The sequence below is a fragment of the Choloepus didactylus genome, chromosome 2 (assembly GCF_015220235.1).
Source record: "Choloepus didactylus isolate mChoDid1 chromosome 2, mChoDid1.pri, whole genome shotgun sequence".
In the NCBI taxonomy this organism is placed as follows: Eukaryota; Metazoa; Chordata; class Mammalia; order Pilosa; family Megalonychidae; genus Choloepus; species Choloepus didactylus.
In genome coordinates, this window is record NC_051308.1 from 89,013,482 (window position 1) to 89,030,133 (window position 16,652).

At 36.3% G+C, this 16,652-nt stretch overlaps 1 protein-coding gene across 8 annotated transcripts in view; it reads right to left on the reverse strand.

Annotated features, from left to right (window-relative positions):
• Positions 1-360: 360 nt before the first annotated feature.
• RABGAP1L (RAB GTPase activating protein 1 like) overlaps positions 361-16,652 on the reverse strand; it is an 891,828-nt gene continuing 875,536 nt past the window's right edge. For all 8 annotated transcript variants that reach the window (XM_037825297.1, XM_037825298.1, XM_037825302.1 and 5 more), the window contains 5 exons: positions 14,901-15,005; positions 12,341-12,424; positions 9,097-9,168; positions 6,497-6,694; positions 361-5,486 (listed from right to left, as the gene is read on the reverse strand). In XM_037825297.1, the coding sequence (XP_037681225.1) occupies positions 5,334-5,486; positions 6,497-6,694; positions 9,097-9,168; positions 12,341-12,424; positions 14,901-15,005 (612 nt within the window). In that variant the 3' untranslated portion in view covers positions 361-5,333. The remainder of the gene's footprint in view (positions 5,487-6,496; positions 6,695-9,096; positions 9,169-12,340; positions 12,425-14,900; positions 15,006-16,652) is intronic.

A 16,652-nucleotide genomic window follows, 5' to 3' on the forward strand; every position in this document is an offset into this window, starting at 1 on the left:
TTCCTGATGCTGTTTCCAGTCCCTTGTCCCAGTGTTTCTTCAGGTCCAACTGTTAGGCCTTTGGGATCCATGAGATAGGATAGCTGTTTCCTTTTAATTAAATGAGTTTTAAAAATTTTATTAAGCTAGCTTGAGAGGGTTTCTGTTACTTACCAAGGAATCTTGATAAAAAGGGGAAAAAAGGAACACTTGGCAGTGCTGCTGTATAGGATATCATTTTGCAGGGTGTAGCTTGAAGCAAACTTCTATTTTTAGTTTCTAAGTTGCCTGGAGTCTAGTGTCAGATAAGAAGTGTTGCAAAAACACTGGTTCAAAAGATTCAGAATAAAATCAATGAGAAGAAATCAGAAAGGATACATATGGACTTAAGAACCAATGTTTATTACTACTTAATGGGGCAAATGGAGCAACACAAAGCATTGAAAACATCACTGGCTCACTAAAACAGGCACCTTGTTACCTTCTTGGTTGCATTTGTTTATTTTACAAGGCTTCATTCACACATGAAAACAAGATACTAATTCAATTCAAGTTCATAACGATTATAAAAGTAAACATTTGTTGGGACAATGTACAATAAATTGCACTTTTCTTACAAGCATTACATTTACATTTATAGAGTGTACATAATACATGGAGTTATGGAAACATCTAATCAGTCAGGTCAGTGTTCATAGAGGAATAGGCAATCACTAATGTTTCTTTTGTAGTCAATTAGTGCTGTTGGGGTTAATCAGCTCCTTTATTCTAGAACTTGTTTTCATTAGAGAAATCCTGAGCAAAATCATAATAATTCATAAAAATAGTACGGAATTTCTACCTCCTCAGCAAGGGAACGGCAGAAGTTGGAAAGAGGAGGTGGGGCTGACTGAAACTTTTTCCCTCATTTGAACTAAGTAGAGATCCATGCATTATGAAAAATACCAAAAATAGAGAAACTGATGCAAAAGGCTATTGGGACATCTTGGATTCTGGGACCATTTCCAGCTTTATTCTTGTACTTTCATGACACCAGAGTCTTTTGAAGCATTGATATCCTTACAATTCAGTTTCCTATGTTTTATTCCATAGATAATATAATTATTAAAAGTTACATATTCATGGAAATAAACCTACATGTTAAATAGTTGCCAGTGAAAAAGGGGAGTAACTTAAACCTTTAATTTTCTACTCAATGATTCTTTTTTCTTAGATTAAACTTGTCAGAATACTCCTAGTGATAAACCAGGGATGGGACTGAGGAGAATGGGTTACGTTGATGAAAATGTTTTTATAGCAGAGAACAGATGCATTTGGAGAAAAGCTTGACTCTTAGATGGAAACTGAGAAAGGCCCTACAGCTGACTGACATCCCTAAAATACTTTGTAAGCATATACTTTTCCTATTACAAGTCAAGATCCTCTTCTCCTATTTAGATGCAGCCCACTTGAAGTCCTCCTTATGGTAGCTTTGAAGGATAAGAGGGTTTCCTGTATTACAAGGAAGCCATGAGAGGAAGGAAGTTTTAGGGCAATTCTAGCTTAGTGTGACCATAAGCAAGCAACTAGAGGGAAAGAAGGAGAGTTTTGTATCTGGTAGAAGGAAACATGGGCCACAGAACTATTACCTGGGTTTCTGGCTTTGGTCACCATGTCTTAAAATCTCAATGTATATTTGGTTGCATGGTACGTGGTATACAAAATAGGCAGGGATATTCTATATAAAATTCTACCAATCACACCCCCAAAAATCCAAGTGTTCAAATCATAAAACAGAGTTTGTTCATTCCGTTGTTTATTTGTAATTGAAGCAAAAGGATCAGAGTTCTTTTAGAGCTTGATTTTTTTAATGGTAAGTTATACAGTAGTAATCTAATCATCTTGCTAAGTAATTAGAAGTATTCTTTCCTAGAAATATGAGGCAAGCATGGCATTTAATTTAAAGAAACGTGGTTTTTTTGTATTTTTTTCCTTAAAGGTGACGTAAGACCAGATAACCACCTTTGTGTTGGATGCATGGTGGTGGTGGAATAGTCAGTAAACTGTCTTCAGCTAACATGAAAGAAAGCTCAATCCCTTGTATTAGTTACCTCGGTGATTCTCATCCTAGGTGACTGACCAACTCCTTTGAAGACTCTGTTACCTCTTGTGCCCTAGGATTTCTGTATTCTCTGTTTTCTCAGTTCAGCTAAAAAATGGACCAATAGTTCTTAACTGGAAAATATAGGGGTAGGAGAAAAAGAAATAATTAGTATAGAGTAGGAAAGAATGCAAATTTTGAAAAAAACAAAAAAAAATATATAAATACTACTAATTATCCCAACATTGGCATAAAAGTTGTTTTTCTACTTTACTAGTGTAATTTAAAATAGTCAATGAAGAATAAGTGACTAATTTCATAGTTGAGAGAAGGTTGGTTGTATGGAAAGATGGGCCATAATAACAGCATTGCTGTTAGCCTTTCTGGTATGTGCTGATATACAGAACATTAGGTGACTGAGGATTTCTTTGAATTAAATTATATGTAGCTAAATATAACCAACTGTGATGTGGCTCAGGATACGGGAAGCTACAAACACATGCACTGCAAAATTCAGTTTAGATTCTTTAAGTGTCAAAGAATGTGTTAAACAAGATTCTCAAGATACAAAAGCTAATGAACTGAATTATCAAGTTGAATTTCCTTCCCTTAATTTATTCTGCAGAATTTAATGGAAATAAAAATAATAATTTTTCAGAATGTTGCAAATGTTGGGTTTTTGGAGGCATGTTTTATATAGTATATCTTAGGAAAAGATAAAAAAAAATGAAAACCTCTAGAAAGTTGGAAAATTTCTTGGCTATTTGGATGGTTGATCTCTTAAAAAAAACAAAATTCCAGAGAAGAACAGCAATTTTCAAAATATACCTAAAAATAAGCAAAATTAAAACTAGCAGTCAATGCTGGGATGCATGAGTTTTCAAATAATACATGGTGACTGACTTGTGGTTTGAGACAGTGCTATTGTAATATATTGCATGAACACTTATATCAAATCCCAAAATTTAAATCTTTTCCTTTTCCAATCTTTACTATTGTTACTGATCCAAAATCAGCTTAGACTTATGGTACTAATAGACATAACCAATATGTATGATATGGGCCTGAAAAAGAATGGAAATCTATAGATTGATCATAACCTTTTGAAAGAGGTAAAGGAAAACTGAAAAGACAGATTTATCAAACTTTTGGAATGTATGTACCTGATGATTTTGTTTAAAGAAAAAAATATAAGGAACTATGAATTTGAACAAGATCTATATATTTAAAGGATTGGACCTAGAGCCATTTTATTTGTCCCTTACCCACCATTTGAAGAAAATTACATAATGTAGGCATTCTGTGGAATGTATTAATTTTTAAAAGGTAAAAAATAAGCTCTGTACAGTAGAACTTTGAGACTTACACCACAAAAGAGCATCTTTAATTAGGCTGACCATTTGAGAAGGCAACTTGTATAGCACGAAAAGTAACAGTAGAGTTAAAAGATTATTATAAATGATTTACAGAAATAAGTGGCAAGATATAATTTTCTAGCAATTATACTTTAAAAAATTAGCTTTTCTAAACCACCACGTAGGTAATGTTAAAGTCAAAATAGACAGTCTGATAATAATATTACCACCAATCACTATATTTCACTATATTTTAGGACATATTCAATTGCCTAACTGAAAGGTGAATATTATGCTGAAAGATGAGTGTGACAAAGGTTATTAGATAAATAACCATATCAGTTTTATGGGTTTTAGATGATCTAAACATTTATAGATGGAGGGGACTTTACTTTTTTAGAGCCTAAAAATCATTTTAGAGGAAAGGATACACTATGACCAACAGGTAGTGCCTGCCCCTGGAATTAAGAAGGCTTTTCTTTCATTTTTACTTTCATAAGTAATTGCAACTTATGGCACAGAAAAGACAAATAAGAATCAGATAAGAATAAATGTTATTGTACAGAACTGGCAGTAGTTTGGTGAGCATAAAAGGACCAGAGGCCTCCAAAATAGCTTAGAAAATGGATAAATTAGTTTTGCCCTTACCAAAAGATTTTCTGCAAGGCTATTTAATAGACATGTTAAATATAATTTAAAAAGAATTTCCATTAATTTTTAAACAATAGTTCACCTTTCCATGATATGAGTATTTCTATAAAGGTTTTATATTCAAACAAGCATGTTACAAATGCATTTGCATCTCTTCTTCTAGAATAATCAAGGACACAGTTTTAGGGAGCTACAGAAATAAGGAAAAGTTGCCTAACATTAAAATAAGATGATGTGAAGCTGACCTCTATTTCCCATTTCAGTACTACGCCCTTTAACAGTTATAGTACATTAGTGTTTCTTTAGCAAGTATGGAATGGAATATTCTGTCCTTGGTTTTACATTCTCACTTATTTTCATTTAGAACAATTTAGTCCATTCTAAACACAGCAGCCAAGTCTTTCTAGGCTTCTCTGATGAAGGTTCCCTAAATTGCAACTCACAATAGACACCTCTGACTTCAGGTTTGCCAGAAGTTACAGCTGTATTCATACTTAGACAATCTCAGGTACTTGCAATTCCCACATGGAGCTCTTAAAAAGACCTGTTAAAATATGGTGGCCAAAAAGATTAATTTTATCCTGCATTTATCAAAATCTCAGTTCCTTTCACCTAGTGCGTATTTTTGATAGCCCATCTATTCCAAAGCTCTTGGCACTTCATTTCTAGATGTGCCCACAGAGAATGAAAATAAACCAATTCTCTTTGGGGACTGCTCAATTCCTGGTCCGTTCTCTCCTTCCCTTACCCCAGGAAATCACCTTTAGGAGGAAAGCTAACAATGGTTATAACCAGTCCTCCAGTGTGCTTTGTCTGAATAAATCCTAAAAAGTTAAAAGGCTTAGGTTTCCTTTTTTTTTTTTGGCTGTGACATAAATCTTCCTACCACTCCAACTTGGAGCAATAGACGTCATCTTCATTTTATGTAAGATAAAAATAATTACGAATAATTAGTTCTAAATAAAAAGCATTTAAGTTCTGAATTGCTTATTTCCAACTAAACATCCAGGCATATAAACTGTGTAATACTATGAAAGATCTGAACATAGCTTTTGATGGAGAAGCTGAAAAATAGAGAATCAACATAAATTGGGTCAATTTAAATAACATCTCTTTGAAAAGTGTCATACAAGAAAAATGAGAGTTGCTGAAAGATTCTGGCTTGCTTTCTGGTCTCCTTTACTTTCCATCACAGGGACACCAGGAAGGATCCTTCCAGGATTCGGCTGCTTTGATCGTTGTGCTCTTGTGCCTGGGTGAGGCTGGAACTATGTGCTCTCCTTGGGTAGCTGGGTTGCCTGTGGCAGCTGCAGTGGCTGGGTGCCTGTGGCCGTTTTGATAGAGTTCAGGGTTTTGCTAAACCAAGAGTTTTTTGCAGCTTGGATTTCATTCATAAGGGCTCCTCTCTGATGTTCAAGTTCCTAATTAAAGAAAGAGAATCATCTGAGTTATGTAAATGCTTTGTCTCTGCTGACAAACATTAGAATACAGCTCTTTGAAATTCCCAGGTTGAGGCAGCCATAATATTCCTCCCACAGACCCAGAAAAGATTTAATTGGCTTCATAATGTAAGAAAAAAGTTTAGAGCTAAAGGAGTCACCACTAAAAAACAGACTCTGTGCTTTCTCTTAAAAGTGTAATGAAACTTCATTTTATTTCCTCCCTCCACCCATAATTTAGGTCCAAATTTAGGTTTAGGTTGCCATCTGAGGTAGTATCTTGTATTAAGTGTTTAAAACCACAAATAATCATTAATGTATGGATGTTATTATAAACATGAATGGGTTCCAAAGACATGGCCTTTGCCCCTGAGAATTTTTCAGATCCAGAATAGATGCATAGTTTGGAATAGCTAGTGTGGCCGTTGGTGCCAAGGTGGGCATATGGCAGTGGGTAGGGATCACTAGTGAAGAAATGAGGAGCAGCTCATTAGAAGCCAGGACTAGTTTTCTAATTATTTTATCCTCCAATAGGAAAGGAGATTATGGGGAAAGGAATTTGTCAAAATCAGCTAAGGATGAAAAGATGCTCCAAAGGAAAAAACTGGGTGTCAGCCAATGTCCAACTGTCAAGGGACAAGGATACCAGAGAGGACTGGGCTTTTCATTTTCAGGATTAGCTACAAAGTGACCAAGTTCAATGAGAAAGGTCCTTAGTAAACAAAAAATCTCAGGGTTAATTCAAAAAGCATTTGTTTAAATTCTCACAAATGTAATTTTAATTCTTAAAATTTTATTTTAAATAATGTTGATTTATATCAATGTTTAAAAATACATAACACAAAATGTGATTATGCAGAATACACTAAATGGGTGGAAAATGTATTCATCATTTATGGTAACATCTTACGATTTTGAGATAAATATACTTAGAATACCCTGGACCACTAACTATTTATTTTTAATTGTTGCTCTTTTATCAGATCACCAACCTGGATTTTACACTTGGCTTCCACCAACTGCAGTTTGGTTTGTGCCAATTCCAGCTCCATCTCCCTCAGCTGTTTCTTAAGTGAGTCCTTCTCATCATCCGTTTCAATTCCCTGGTCTTCTCTGCTTATGGATGCTGGTTTCAAAGCACCCTCCTTGCTGAAAATATCACTGCAGTGTTTACATGCCATCATTTTACCCTGAAGTAGCCAAAAGAGAGAACCAACATCAAACTGCATTTCATAGGAAAAAAATCACTTCCTAAAACAATATATGATTTTTATTTAGATGCTGCTTATTGTCATCAAATGCAAGACCTATTTCTGAATAGTTCAAGTAAGCACAAAACCTGATGATTCAAAATGGCTGCTCCTTTTTCTTCAAATATTTTTAAAAAGACCCTAGAAATAGAAGGTATTATAGCATCACTCTGAAATCTGATCTTGAAATTTTGTCCTGCAATTTATTGAGCTCTTTATCTTTTTGTGTCTAACATTTCACTTAACATGATGTCTTCAAGGTTCTTTCACGTTATTGCATGTATCAGAACTTCATTCCTTTTTAACCAAAATCTACTCTTGCAATAAATAAAATGAATGCCCTCTGTCCAGTTTTAAGCAAAGAACAAGTTTATATTCCTCTTCTTGAATGTCCTATTAGGTAGCACCACCTAATTATCCAATATTTTCCTTTATTCCTTAATATACAATCTAATCACTTCCATCTTCATTCACATGGCTTCTTCTAGAATGTCTTTTTTAAATACTCTTCTAACCAAATTCTATCCAACCTTGAAGAACCTCCTTTAGTCCAGCCTCCTACATAAAGCCTTCTTTAGGCTGCAGTATCTAGTCATTTTGCTTTCTCTACAGCCCTAATTGTCAGTGTCATCCAACTCAGCACTTACTTATACACTCTTGAGCTGTTTCCTAAATGTTTCAGGTGCACATGTGTGTAACTTGCTCCTATAGGAAAATTCTAAGCTCTTTGTCATACACAATTCTTATAAACAAAGGGGGTCTAGTAGCAGTGCAAATAGTATATGCTCAATAAGACCTTTATGGTGTGATCGATGTCAATTCTTATTTAATTTCTATTTCTGTAAAGATTTTAATTCAGGATAGCAAACTCTTTTATAAGAAACTTCATCAACTGAGTCTTGGTCAGTATGCCTACAATGTAAAAAGAATGATAATGCTAAGTAGAGAGGGGAGCAATGATAGATCAGAAAGGGAAAGTAAGAGCCCACAATTTTAGCAGGTTTGTAGAGGAAGACTTCCATCCCCATACCTAATAATCTCAGGCTAATATTTGGTAACTTGAAATAAGAAGAAAGAACCATTTTTTAAAAACACAAGGTCAGAACAAGGTTCTTATTTTTCAGTTTTCATGCCTCAGATTTTCAGGCTATAATGTACAAAAATATAAGCTTTATTGAGCATTTATTATGTGCCAGGTACTAGGGAAGCACTTTATATACATTATATTAGTTTATGTTCAAAATGATCTTATGAGACAGGCAATTTTACAGAGGACATAATGAAACAGAAGAGATTAAATGTGTTCCAGTTTTAAAATATTATGTTAAATTTTCTGGGACACATGAATTTACTAGTATGAAACCTAAATATATCCAAATAGAATGATATCAGTTTTCTTTAACATTGGTCTCAAGAGTTGACTGTGCCAACAATGCATCCTTTTCTTTTTTTTATTAGGTAAGTTGTGGGTTTACAGAAAAATCGTGGATCAAATACAGGGTTCCTATTACCACTCTATTAGTAACACCTTACGTTGGTGGTACATTTGTTACAATCGATAAAAGCGTATTTTTATACTGGTACTATTAGCTATAGTCTGTGGTTTACCTTAGAGTCTCTGATTGTGTTGTACAGTTCCATGGATTTTTTTTTTAATCTTTTCCTAGTAACATACATAAACCTAAAATTTCCCCTTTCAGCCACATTCAAATATGGCCAACATTGCTTCTTAAGAATACACATCTATTTGGCTTCTATAGGAGCAATAGCTGTTTTCAAGTAGAGCATCAACATAAGAAACCTTACCACCAGGGGGCAGCATATAAACAAATGCTACAGGTTCTCTTAAAACAAACCTCATAATTTGGTGGAAGAATCGGTGTTACCCAGAACATGTTTTCCAGCAACTTCTCTATTTCTTAAGGTATTTATTGTTCAAAACGTAGTAGGACGATCTTACTGAATCCTAAACTGAAGTCACATCAATTCAAGGACAGTCAGATGCGGGCTACTGAGGGTTCCCAAGTTTCCGCCATTAAAGAATAGGAACAAAGCTACATGGCTCAGAGGCCTCTTGTGACAATACTCAAATCCTACTTCCCTGCCTCTGAGTGCTACCTGCCTCTGACCATGTTATGGGAGCATACTCTTACAGCTGGCATGGAAGAAGACACACCTAGGTCAGAACAGCCATGTCCTAAAACAAAGCTGGGATGGGGGTGAGCAGCATGATGTCTACAAGTTGTCCTGCTAGTTTGGCAGCCTCACGTATTAGGCTCTCCCTATCAGTGCTCACTAAGTTTGTGTAAACTGGAAAGAAATTATATCTTACTCTTCCTTACCTTTACCACTTCCAGCTCCTCCTTGCTGGCTGCTTGCTGTTTCTCCAGCCTGGTACTTAACTGGGAACAAATCTAAAGGAAAGAAGAGAGAGGTTTTTTTTTTTTTTTTTTAACTGGAAAAGAGAATGACTCTTGCAGCTTCTGCATCTAAGTGTTTATCAACTCATAGATTAAGCTAGCATTTCTGAACCTAGTGATGCCAACAAATGCCAGTCACTTCTGCAATGAGAAGCAGAAAGCTTGAGCGAGTTCCATGTGGAGAACACAGTATTTTAATTAGCAGGAAAAGATGTAGAGTAGATTTGGTTGTTTTTTTGTTTTTGTTTTTTTTTCCTAGTTGGCCTTCGGTAACCAGTTCCAGTGAAATCAAGTTCAAGTTCACCTTGAAATCAATCTACAGAATCTTTGCTGAATATCTATTTTGTGCAAGGCAATATGCTGGGGATCTGAGTTCTGAACCAGATAACTTCTCCTTTCTACAGCTACAGAAAAAGTCTTTGTCTCCAACCATGGAAGTTTTCTTAAGAAGTGGTAGAGTGAATAAAACAAAGTTAAAATGATAAGAAAATAACACTCATTAAGTAATTTAGCAACATAGCATATATATTAAAAGCTCAGGTGTTGGAGTCAAATCTGAGTTTAAGGCCAGTCAGCTCAACTACTTTCCAGCTGTGTGACCTTGGGCAACTTCATTAATCTTTCCTAAGCCTCGGTTTTCTCATGTCTGAAAAGTGCTGTGACAATCAAGTAAAAAAATGCAAAGGGTTTAGTATTGTACCTGGCCCATAGTAAGTGCTCAATAAATAAAATCTATTAATATTGGCTCTGAAATGAGGTACTAACCAAGTACTAGGAACAGGTAGAAATGAGTGCTTTCAAAGCAAAAAAAGAAAAAAATTCTGTTTAAAAAAATACTGATATTCAAATCCATTGACTGAAATAAAAATCTTTCATTTTAGAAAAATGGAAGGGAAAAACTGGTTAGGGACTGGCACATTTCAAAAGTGCAATTTGGGCTAAAAGTGTATCTGGTCTATCTCGATTATCAAAACAGATTAAAAAGAATCCCAATCTGCTCAAGTTTAGCTCTAGAAAGCAGGGCCTGCATGATAAGATTTCAGTCTCCAATTTTACCAGATCCAAACATGGGAAATGATTAATAGGACTATTTTACAAACCATATTCCCTGTTAAAATAAAAAAAAATGATTCTGAAATACAGCCAGAAATAACCAATTCTAACTGTAGAATGCATTTACATTGTAATTTCTATTCTTCAAATCTTCAAACAGATGGATCTGTTGCCTTTTACATTAGTTGAAATGCCTGCCAGGTAATATTTAAGAATATTCTTATGGATTACTATTTGAAGAGTGCTTAATAGGGCAGCCACCCATGGCATGATGTGCATTTACAGTGATGGTTAAGTTCCATAACATATGATCTTTCATGTTTCTTGTACTGGTTAATGTCTACCCATCTCCTTGCCCAGTCAACCAAGTTTAAAATCTCAGGATCACCTTCAATGCCTTCCTTTATCAAGCAAGAAATGACTATCTTTTGCATCTCCCTCTTCCCTATTCTCACTACCACTTATTTTAGGTCATGGCCCTATTTTTTTTCCACCTGAATTCTGGTGTTAGCCTCTGTGTCTGGGTATTTGCCCTTGGATCTCTCAACTTGATTCCATATTCCTCACTGAGACAGGTTAGTGCCAACATTATGTCTCTAACCATGTCACCGCCTGTTCAAAAATTCCTACTGCCTATAGAATAGAATCCAAATTCCGCATCCTAGCCCTGAAGACCTTCCTTGATCTGGGCTACAAATCACCTTTTCTTCTCTGTACTCAAATCTCCTGTCAAACAAAACTGTTTTCTGTTCACTAACCTACTTCCATGCCTTTTCACATGCTGTTCCCCTTCTCCCACCATACCCATCCTCTCCATCTCCATCTTCATCTCCACATAAGCTAAGCTTACTTAGCCTTGGAAGCACAGCTCAAACCACCCCATCTCTAGGAAGGGTTTCCTTTCCTCTTATTTATGCATTGGCATTATCTCTCCATTATAATATAAGCTTCTGGAGGAGAGACACAGAATTGAATGAATTCATCTTTTTGTCCCCCAAAGTATCAGGTCTCGCACATAGTTGGCATGAAATAAACATTTGTTTATTATTATAAAAGAGAGCAAGACAGCTCTGAAGCCTTTTTACTAAACAGTCATCCATGAAGGTGAATAATCCTTATGGAATAATATTCATAATGTATGAAGGAACTAAAGTTAGTTCCAAGAAATAGCATGAACTATGTAACTAACATTTTAATTTACATAGCAGCAATGCATACTCAACCCACTACAGTGATTATTGCTAGTTGGCAACATTAAGGGAGGTTTGTTTTCTTTGTTTTTCTGCACTTTCATAATTTTCCACAATGAATATAAATTACAAGCAGAAACATAAATTTAAAAAGCCAAAACAGTGAGCATCAGATTTCAAACTCCTATGTGATGCAGGACGCCCCAGAAAAATCCTGAATCAGAAGATGGCACAGGGAACCTTAATTACTTCTGGAAACCTGCAACTTGTACAGTGCCACTGAGGGTTTCTCAGCGATAAGGATTCTTTGCCATGTCCCAGCATGACCAGGGGGGACAGGAAGATACCATTGGTGCTGGAGTGGGGAGTTTCTGGGACCACCTTGGCAATAGATCCCAAAATAGTCTCAAGAAGACAGAACTCTCTTTTGAAAGGGCATTTTAAGGTTCACAACAGAACACTTCCTGCTAACACTGGCCTACAGTGGGTAAAGCCACATAGACTTCAGAAAAAGAGTTCCCACATTCTGTACTATGACAGTAAAGGACAAATTAGCTATTGCTGTTTTAATATAATCTCTAAACTTTAGTCCTTGGAAAGAGGCAAATGTTACTAGTATGATCTACTGGAAATTCACTTCTGAGCAAGACAAAGACAGGATCCCAAAGGTAATAATAAGGTTTCCAATTCCTCTAAATCTACCAAACATTGTAAACAATTGCAAACAGATTGTTTTGATCAATTAGATCTGCCAGCTATTAGCAAGAATGCCCAAGCATTGTCTATTTCTGAGGAGAGAGTGGGCCTCCAAATTGAATTAACGTGCAGTCATTTTTTTTGGAAACTCTCAGAGCAAAGAAAAACAATAAAAACAACAATAACAAAATACTTCCATAGCAAGAAAACCCACAATTGTACATTACCTGTTTATACTCTGCAATGATAGCTGTAGTTTTCTTTATTTCATATTCTGCCTTCTCTAGCTGTTTCCTGAAGACTTCTTTTAGCTAGAAAGAGTAAGAATGAGCGATATCAAGATTCAGCCAAAATTTTAATAAATTTCCACAAACATCTACATTTAAGTTTGCCTGATTCACAGCGAATGACAATGTTAACACTATACAGATTTTCCCCATTGAAACTGCACACTGATAATATGAAAAACCTAGTCATTTTCAGAGATGCAGAAATTTCTTTTTTTCCTATAAATTATATAAGACATATGAGCAACCCTATAATAAAACTGCTTATGCTTACTACTTACTTCATAAACATATTGCTAATTAAGCGTCCATTCAGAAACTATATTTATTCTTATAGAGAATCCAAAACGAAACATCAGGGCAACGTTTGAATACTAGAAGTTTTACTCTTGGTGCTATTTATAAATTACACACACAAAAAATTCAGGCCTTCTTATTTACAGTCCCCTACCATTACTGCTGTTACCTCTTTTAAGGTAGAAAAAAGAGGTTTTGGGGACTGGAGTCAGAAAAAGAAGGAGAGCTCTTGGGAAGGACAGGAGATTCAGGGGCCAAAGAAACACTGACTTTAGAAGAAGCTTAAGTCACATATAATGCAGGTACTTGTTATAGCCACTGAAATGTTAAATTATAACATTCATATACTTAAAAAGACAATTATTTTTGTGGCCTAGTAGCTCTAGAAGTCTAGGTATAGGGGAAGACAAAGGCTATGAAAAAGTTCAGGAACCACCAGATAAAAAAGAAAGAATTCAATTCTGCCAAGTTGGTGGCCAAACAAGCAAAAACCAACTCAACTTAACCTTTAAGTACATGCTCAGAAAAGATGAATTCTGCACTGCAGCATCCCAAATTATTAATAGGGTAAGCGCTCTACTAGCTAATTTGTAAATTGTTGTAATTTATAATTGGACACCTTATCATTAGAAGATTCCTGAAATCTCTTCATATCTTCTACATTCTAAAAGCAATTTGTAGGTTACACTGATTCAAACTTAGTTGTTCATATTATTTTCTAGCTTACGTAAGTGAAGGACATAAACAATAATCATCCATCTCTTTGATCATGTCCTATCAACTTTAGAACAGACTTAGCTAGCTGAGAGACTTTGAACAAGTGTCAATTTCTCTAAGAGGTAATTTCCTCATCTGACAAATGAGGAGAATTGTCCCTGTCACACAAGGGCATCATAATGATTAAAGGAGGAAACAAGTACCCAAGGACCACACATGGGGCAAGGAGAGCAAGGGAAACTGAAATTTATTTCCAATAGCTTTCTTCTTCATCCAAAGTACTGAAGTGGCCTAAAGAAGGCAAGAGGTAAAGGGGAAGGAAAAAAAAAAAAAAAAAAAAACTCATCCTGAGGCCTAGAGAATTCAAAACTAGATAATCAGCCCCTGAGTTGATAAAAAAAAAAAAAAAAATTAGAGGCCTTAGTAAATGCCAAAGACTCATTTAATCATTTTCCAATGGAATAAAAACAAACAAACAAACAAACAAACAAAACAAATCACTGAACACTGAAGCATCATCCCCCTTTTGTAACTTTACTGAAACTTTTTCTGGTTGCTTGGATGTAGGTCTTTGAAATGCTTCATGAGCTGTTATACATTTAATATTACAAATGCCTCAGAACAGAATGCATTAAAGTTAAAATTAAATAACTATAATTTAAGAGGTTTCCTCACTTTATAAGTTAGTTATATTAGTAAAATTCAAACAAGCTCTTGGCAGTGGACTTCATCCAGTTATGAAGAAAATCTAACACATAATCCTATCGGTGTCAGCCCCCTGGCTGTGGCTGACAGGCATGGAGAACACTGGTGACGCAGCCTAGTCTTTCTTAGGGAAGCCAAAAGTTTCAACCCATCTGGTTGAGAGACCCCCTCCTATCACCTATTCTATACTCCTTTGCAATGGTGGCGTGTTCCAGGTGACTAGCCTCACAATTCATATGAAAACTGGGGGGTGCAAACTTCAAAGCTGGTTCCCAAAAGGTTTCTTTTTACGCTCTTAGGGAATAAAAGGTTTGAGAGCTCTGCCAGGAACGTTAGGTATTCCTTCTAAGGCATGAGTCAGGAAAATTAAGCTTGACTGCTTGAGACAGAGGCTGTAAGGCAACTCCCAGCAGAGCTCTCTGTGGGCTTTCAGCATAACAATCTTCGTAAACTACTTCAGAGAAGTCAATTATCTTGAAGATACAACACGAAGTTCACAGACTTGTAAAAGTTCTTGGATCATAATTCAAAGTAACCAAACTTAGAGAAAACTTGACACTCTGCAAAGGCAAATTCCTAAAAGCTATAAAAGGATAGAAAGGTTGCATCCTTTTCTGATACCCTTCAAAATAAGTGTGTGACTCATGCTACTTCTCACATTTACTGCTTCCACATCACTGTTGACTTAGAATGTTCAGTTTTACTTCCTGTTTATTTTATAGTATTAATTTTCTCCATATCAATGTGCCTATGTCAAGAAGAGCCCACATATGCCTTTTACCTGGGCAGTCTCTTCCTCTTGCTTCCTCTTCTCTTCCTCAGTCTCCACAAGCCTCTGTTTGGTCAGGAGGAGCTCCTTATTCAATACATCTGCCTTGTCTTCTGCCTGCAAATAAGGGAACATGCAATCATAAAGAGGGTGAAGAAAGTACGTGTATTGCGAATGTCCAAACCATTCCCACTCTTCAGTTACTGTTCCAACATACAAGCCATTCTTTTCCCTCCTAGCTCACTCAGCAGTGGCTGCCTTCATTGAATGCCAACTATGTCCCTGGCACTTTGCAGACATTATCTCTAAACCTTATAACAATAATTATTTTACAGATAATGAAAGTGGCTTTGGAGAAATCAAATAACCTGACTAGGGTCATGCATCTAATATCAGAGCTGTGATCTGAATACAGATTTGAGTGACATCAAAGCTCATGCTCTTTCTAATTGCCTTATCCATTTTTCAGATGTTACTACAGGACTTGGAGTCTTTGTAGAAGGATCTGATGAAGGGGTGGAGCCTCATACAGATGCTTCTGAGGAGAGAGGATGAGCAGACAGAATGATCCATAAACAACAGTGAGATAAGAAAATTCAAAGACTAGTTGAGGTAAGCTGGCCCATGAGGCCTCTCACATAGGACAGCAGGTAGTGAGGAGAAATTAAGAAAAGAAACAAGTGGTAAGATGGCCATGAGGAAAGTTGAAGTATGGACTGGGAACCCAGACAGAGAAGACCATATTTCTGGAATGCCCTGGAAGAATTTGGAGAATGTACACTGGTTTTACCTTGGATGCAGAACTAAAATTAACTGTGAAAATACTGTGTACATTTAACTTAGCTAATGTGTCTATATTTTACATTCCAGGGTCTTTACCTCATCCTCTAGTTCTCAGCTTCATGTTTACTTCCTCACAGAAGCATGCCCTGAGCCCTGCCCCCACTCACCCCCAACTAAATTAGTTCGCCTATTGAAAACTCTCAGATTTTCCTTCATAGCATAGTCTGTTATGACAAATTACATGAGTGATTTATTTGTCTTGCCTTCAATGCCAGGAGACAAGGACCGTGTCTCTTTTGCTTATTGTGCTTATTTTATTTCCAGCACCAAGCCCAGTGTCTGGCACAGAGTAGACACTCCAGTAACTATTTGGTGAGTGAACGGATGTGGCTCTTGAAGTCGCTGCAGTAACAGACTGTGCTGAGAGGATGTGGAGGTGGCAGTGGGCCCCAGGATGAGTTGAGCAGAGGCAGCCACAGACGCAGAGGAGAGGCAGCTATTTGAAGAAGCTATCCCTAGCTGACAGCAGCAAAATGTTATCCAAGTAATCGTGAAATCTGGACAGGTTGCCTTCTGTCTGTGTTTCGCCATATCCCTCGCATGTCCAGATGGCCAGGCCAGCACAGCCTGCTGGGTACTGGCAGAGAAACTGCGATCCAGCTTCCCTGGTTCTCAGTGCCTTATAGCTCCTGATGTCCCATATCCCCGTGATTATAGCTGTTTTGGATTTGGAACTATTGGTAGTTAAAGTGAAAAAGACCCTTTTAGAGGCCCTAAAATTTGTTCTGATGTATTAGATTTTAGGGTGGAAAAACCTACACAGCAAAAGAACATACTAAAATTAGAGGCAGACCTCAAAAAATGCAGCATATATGTTGCAAGTTAAGTTTTCATAAATTTAAGATACTGATGTACATTATGGTCACTCAAAACTAAGAATCCTAGAGTTGCAAGATTCAAATGATTGAAATTACCTACAAA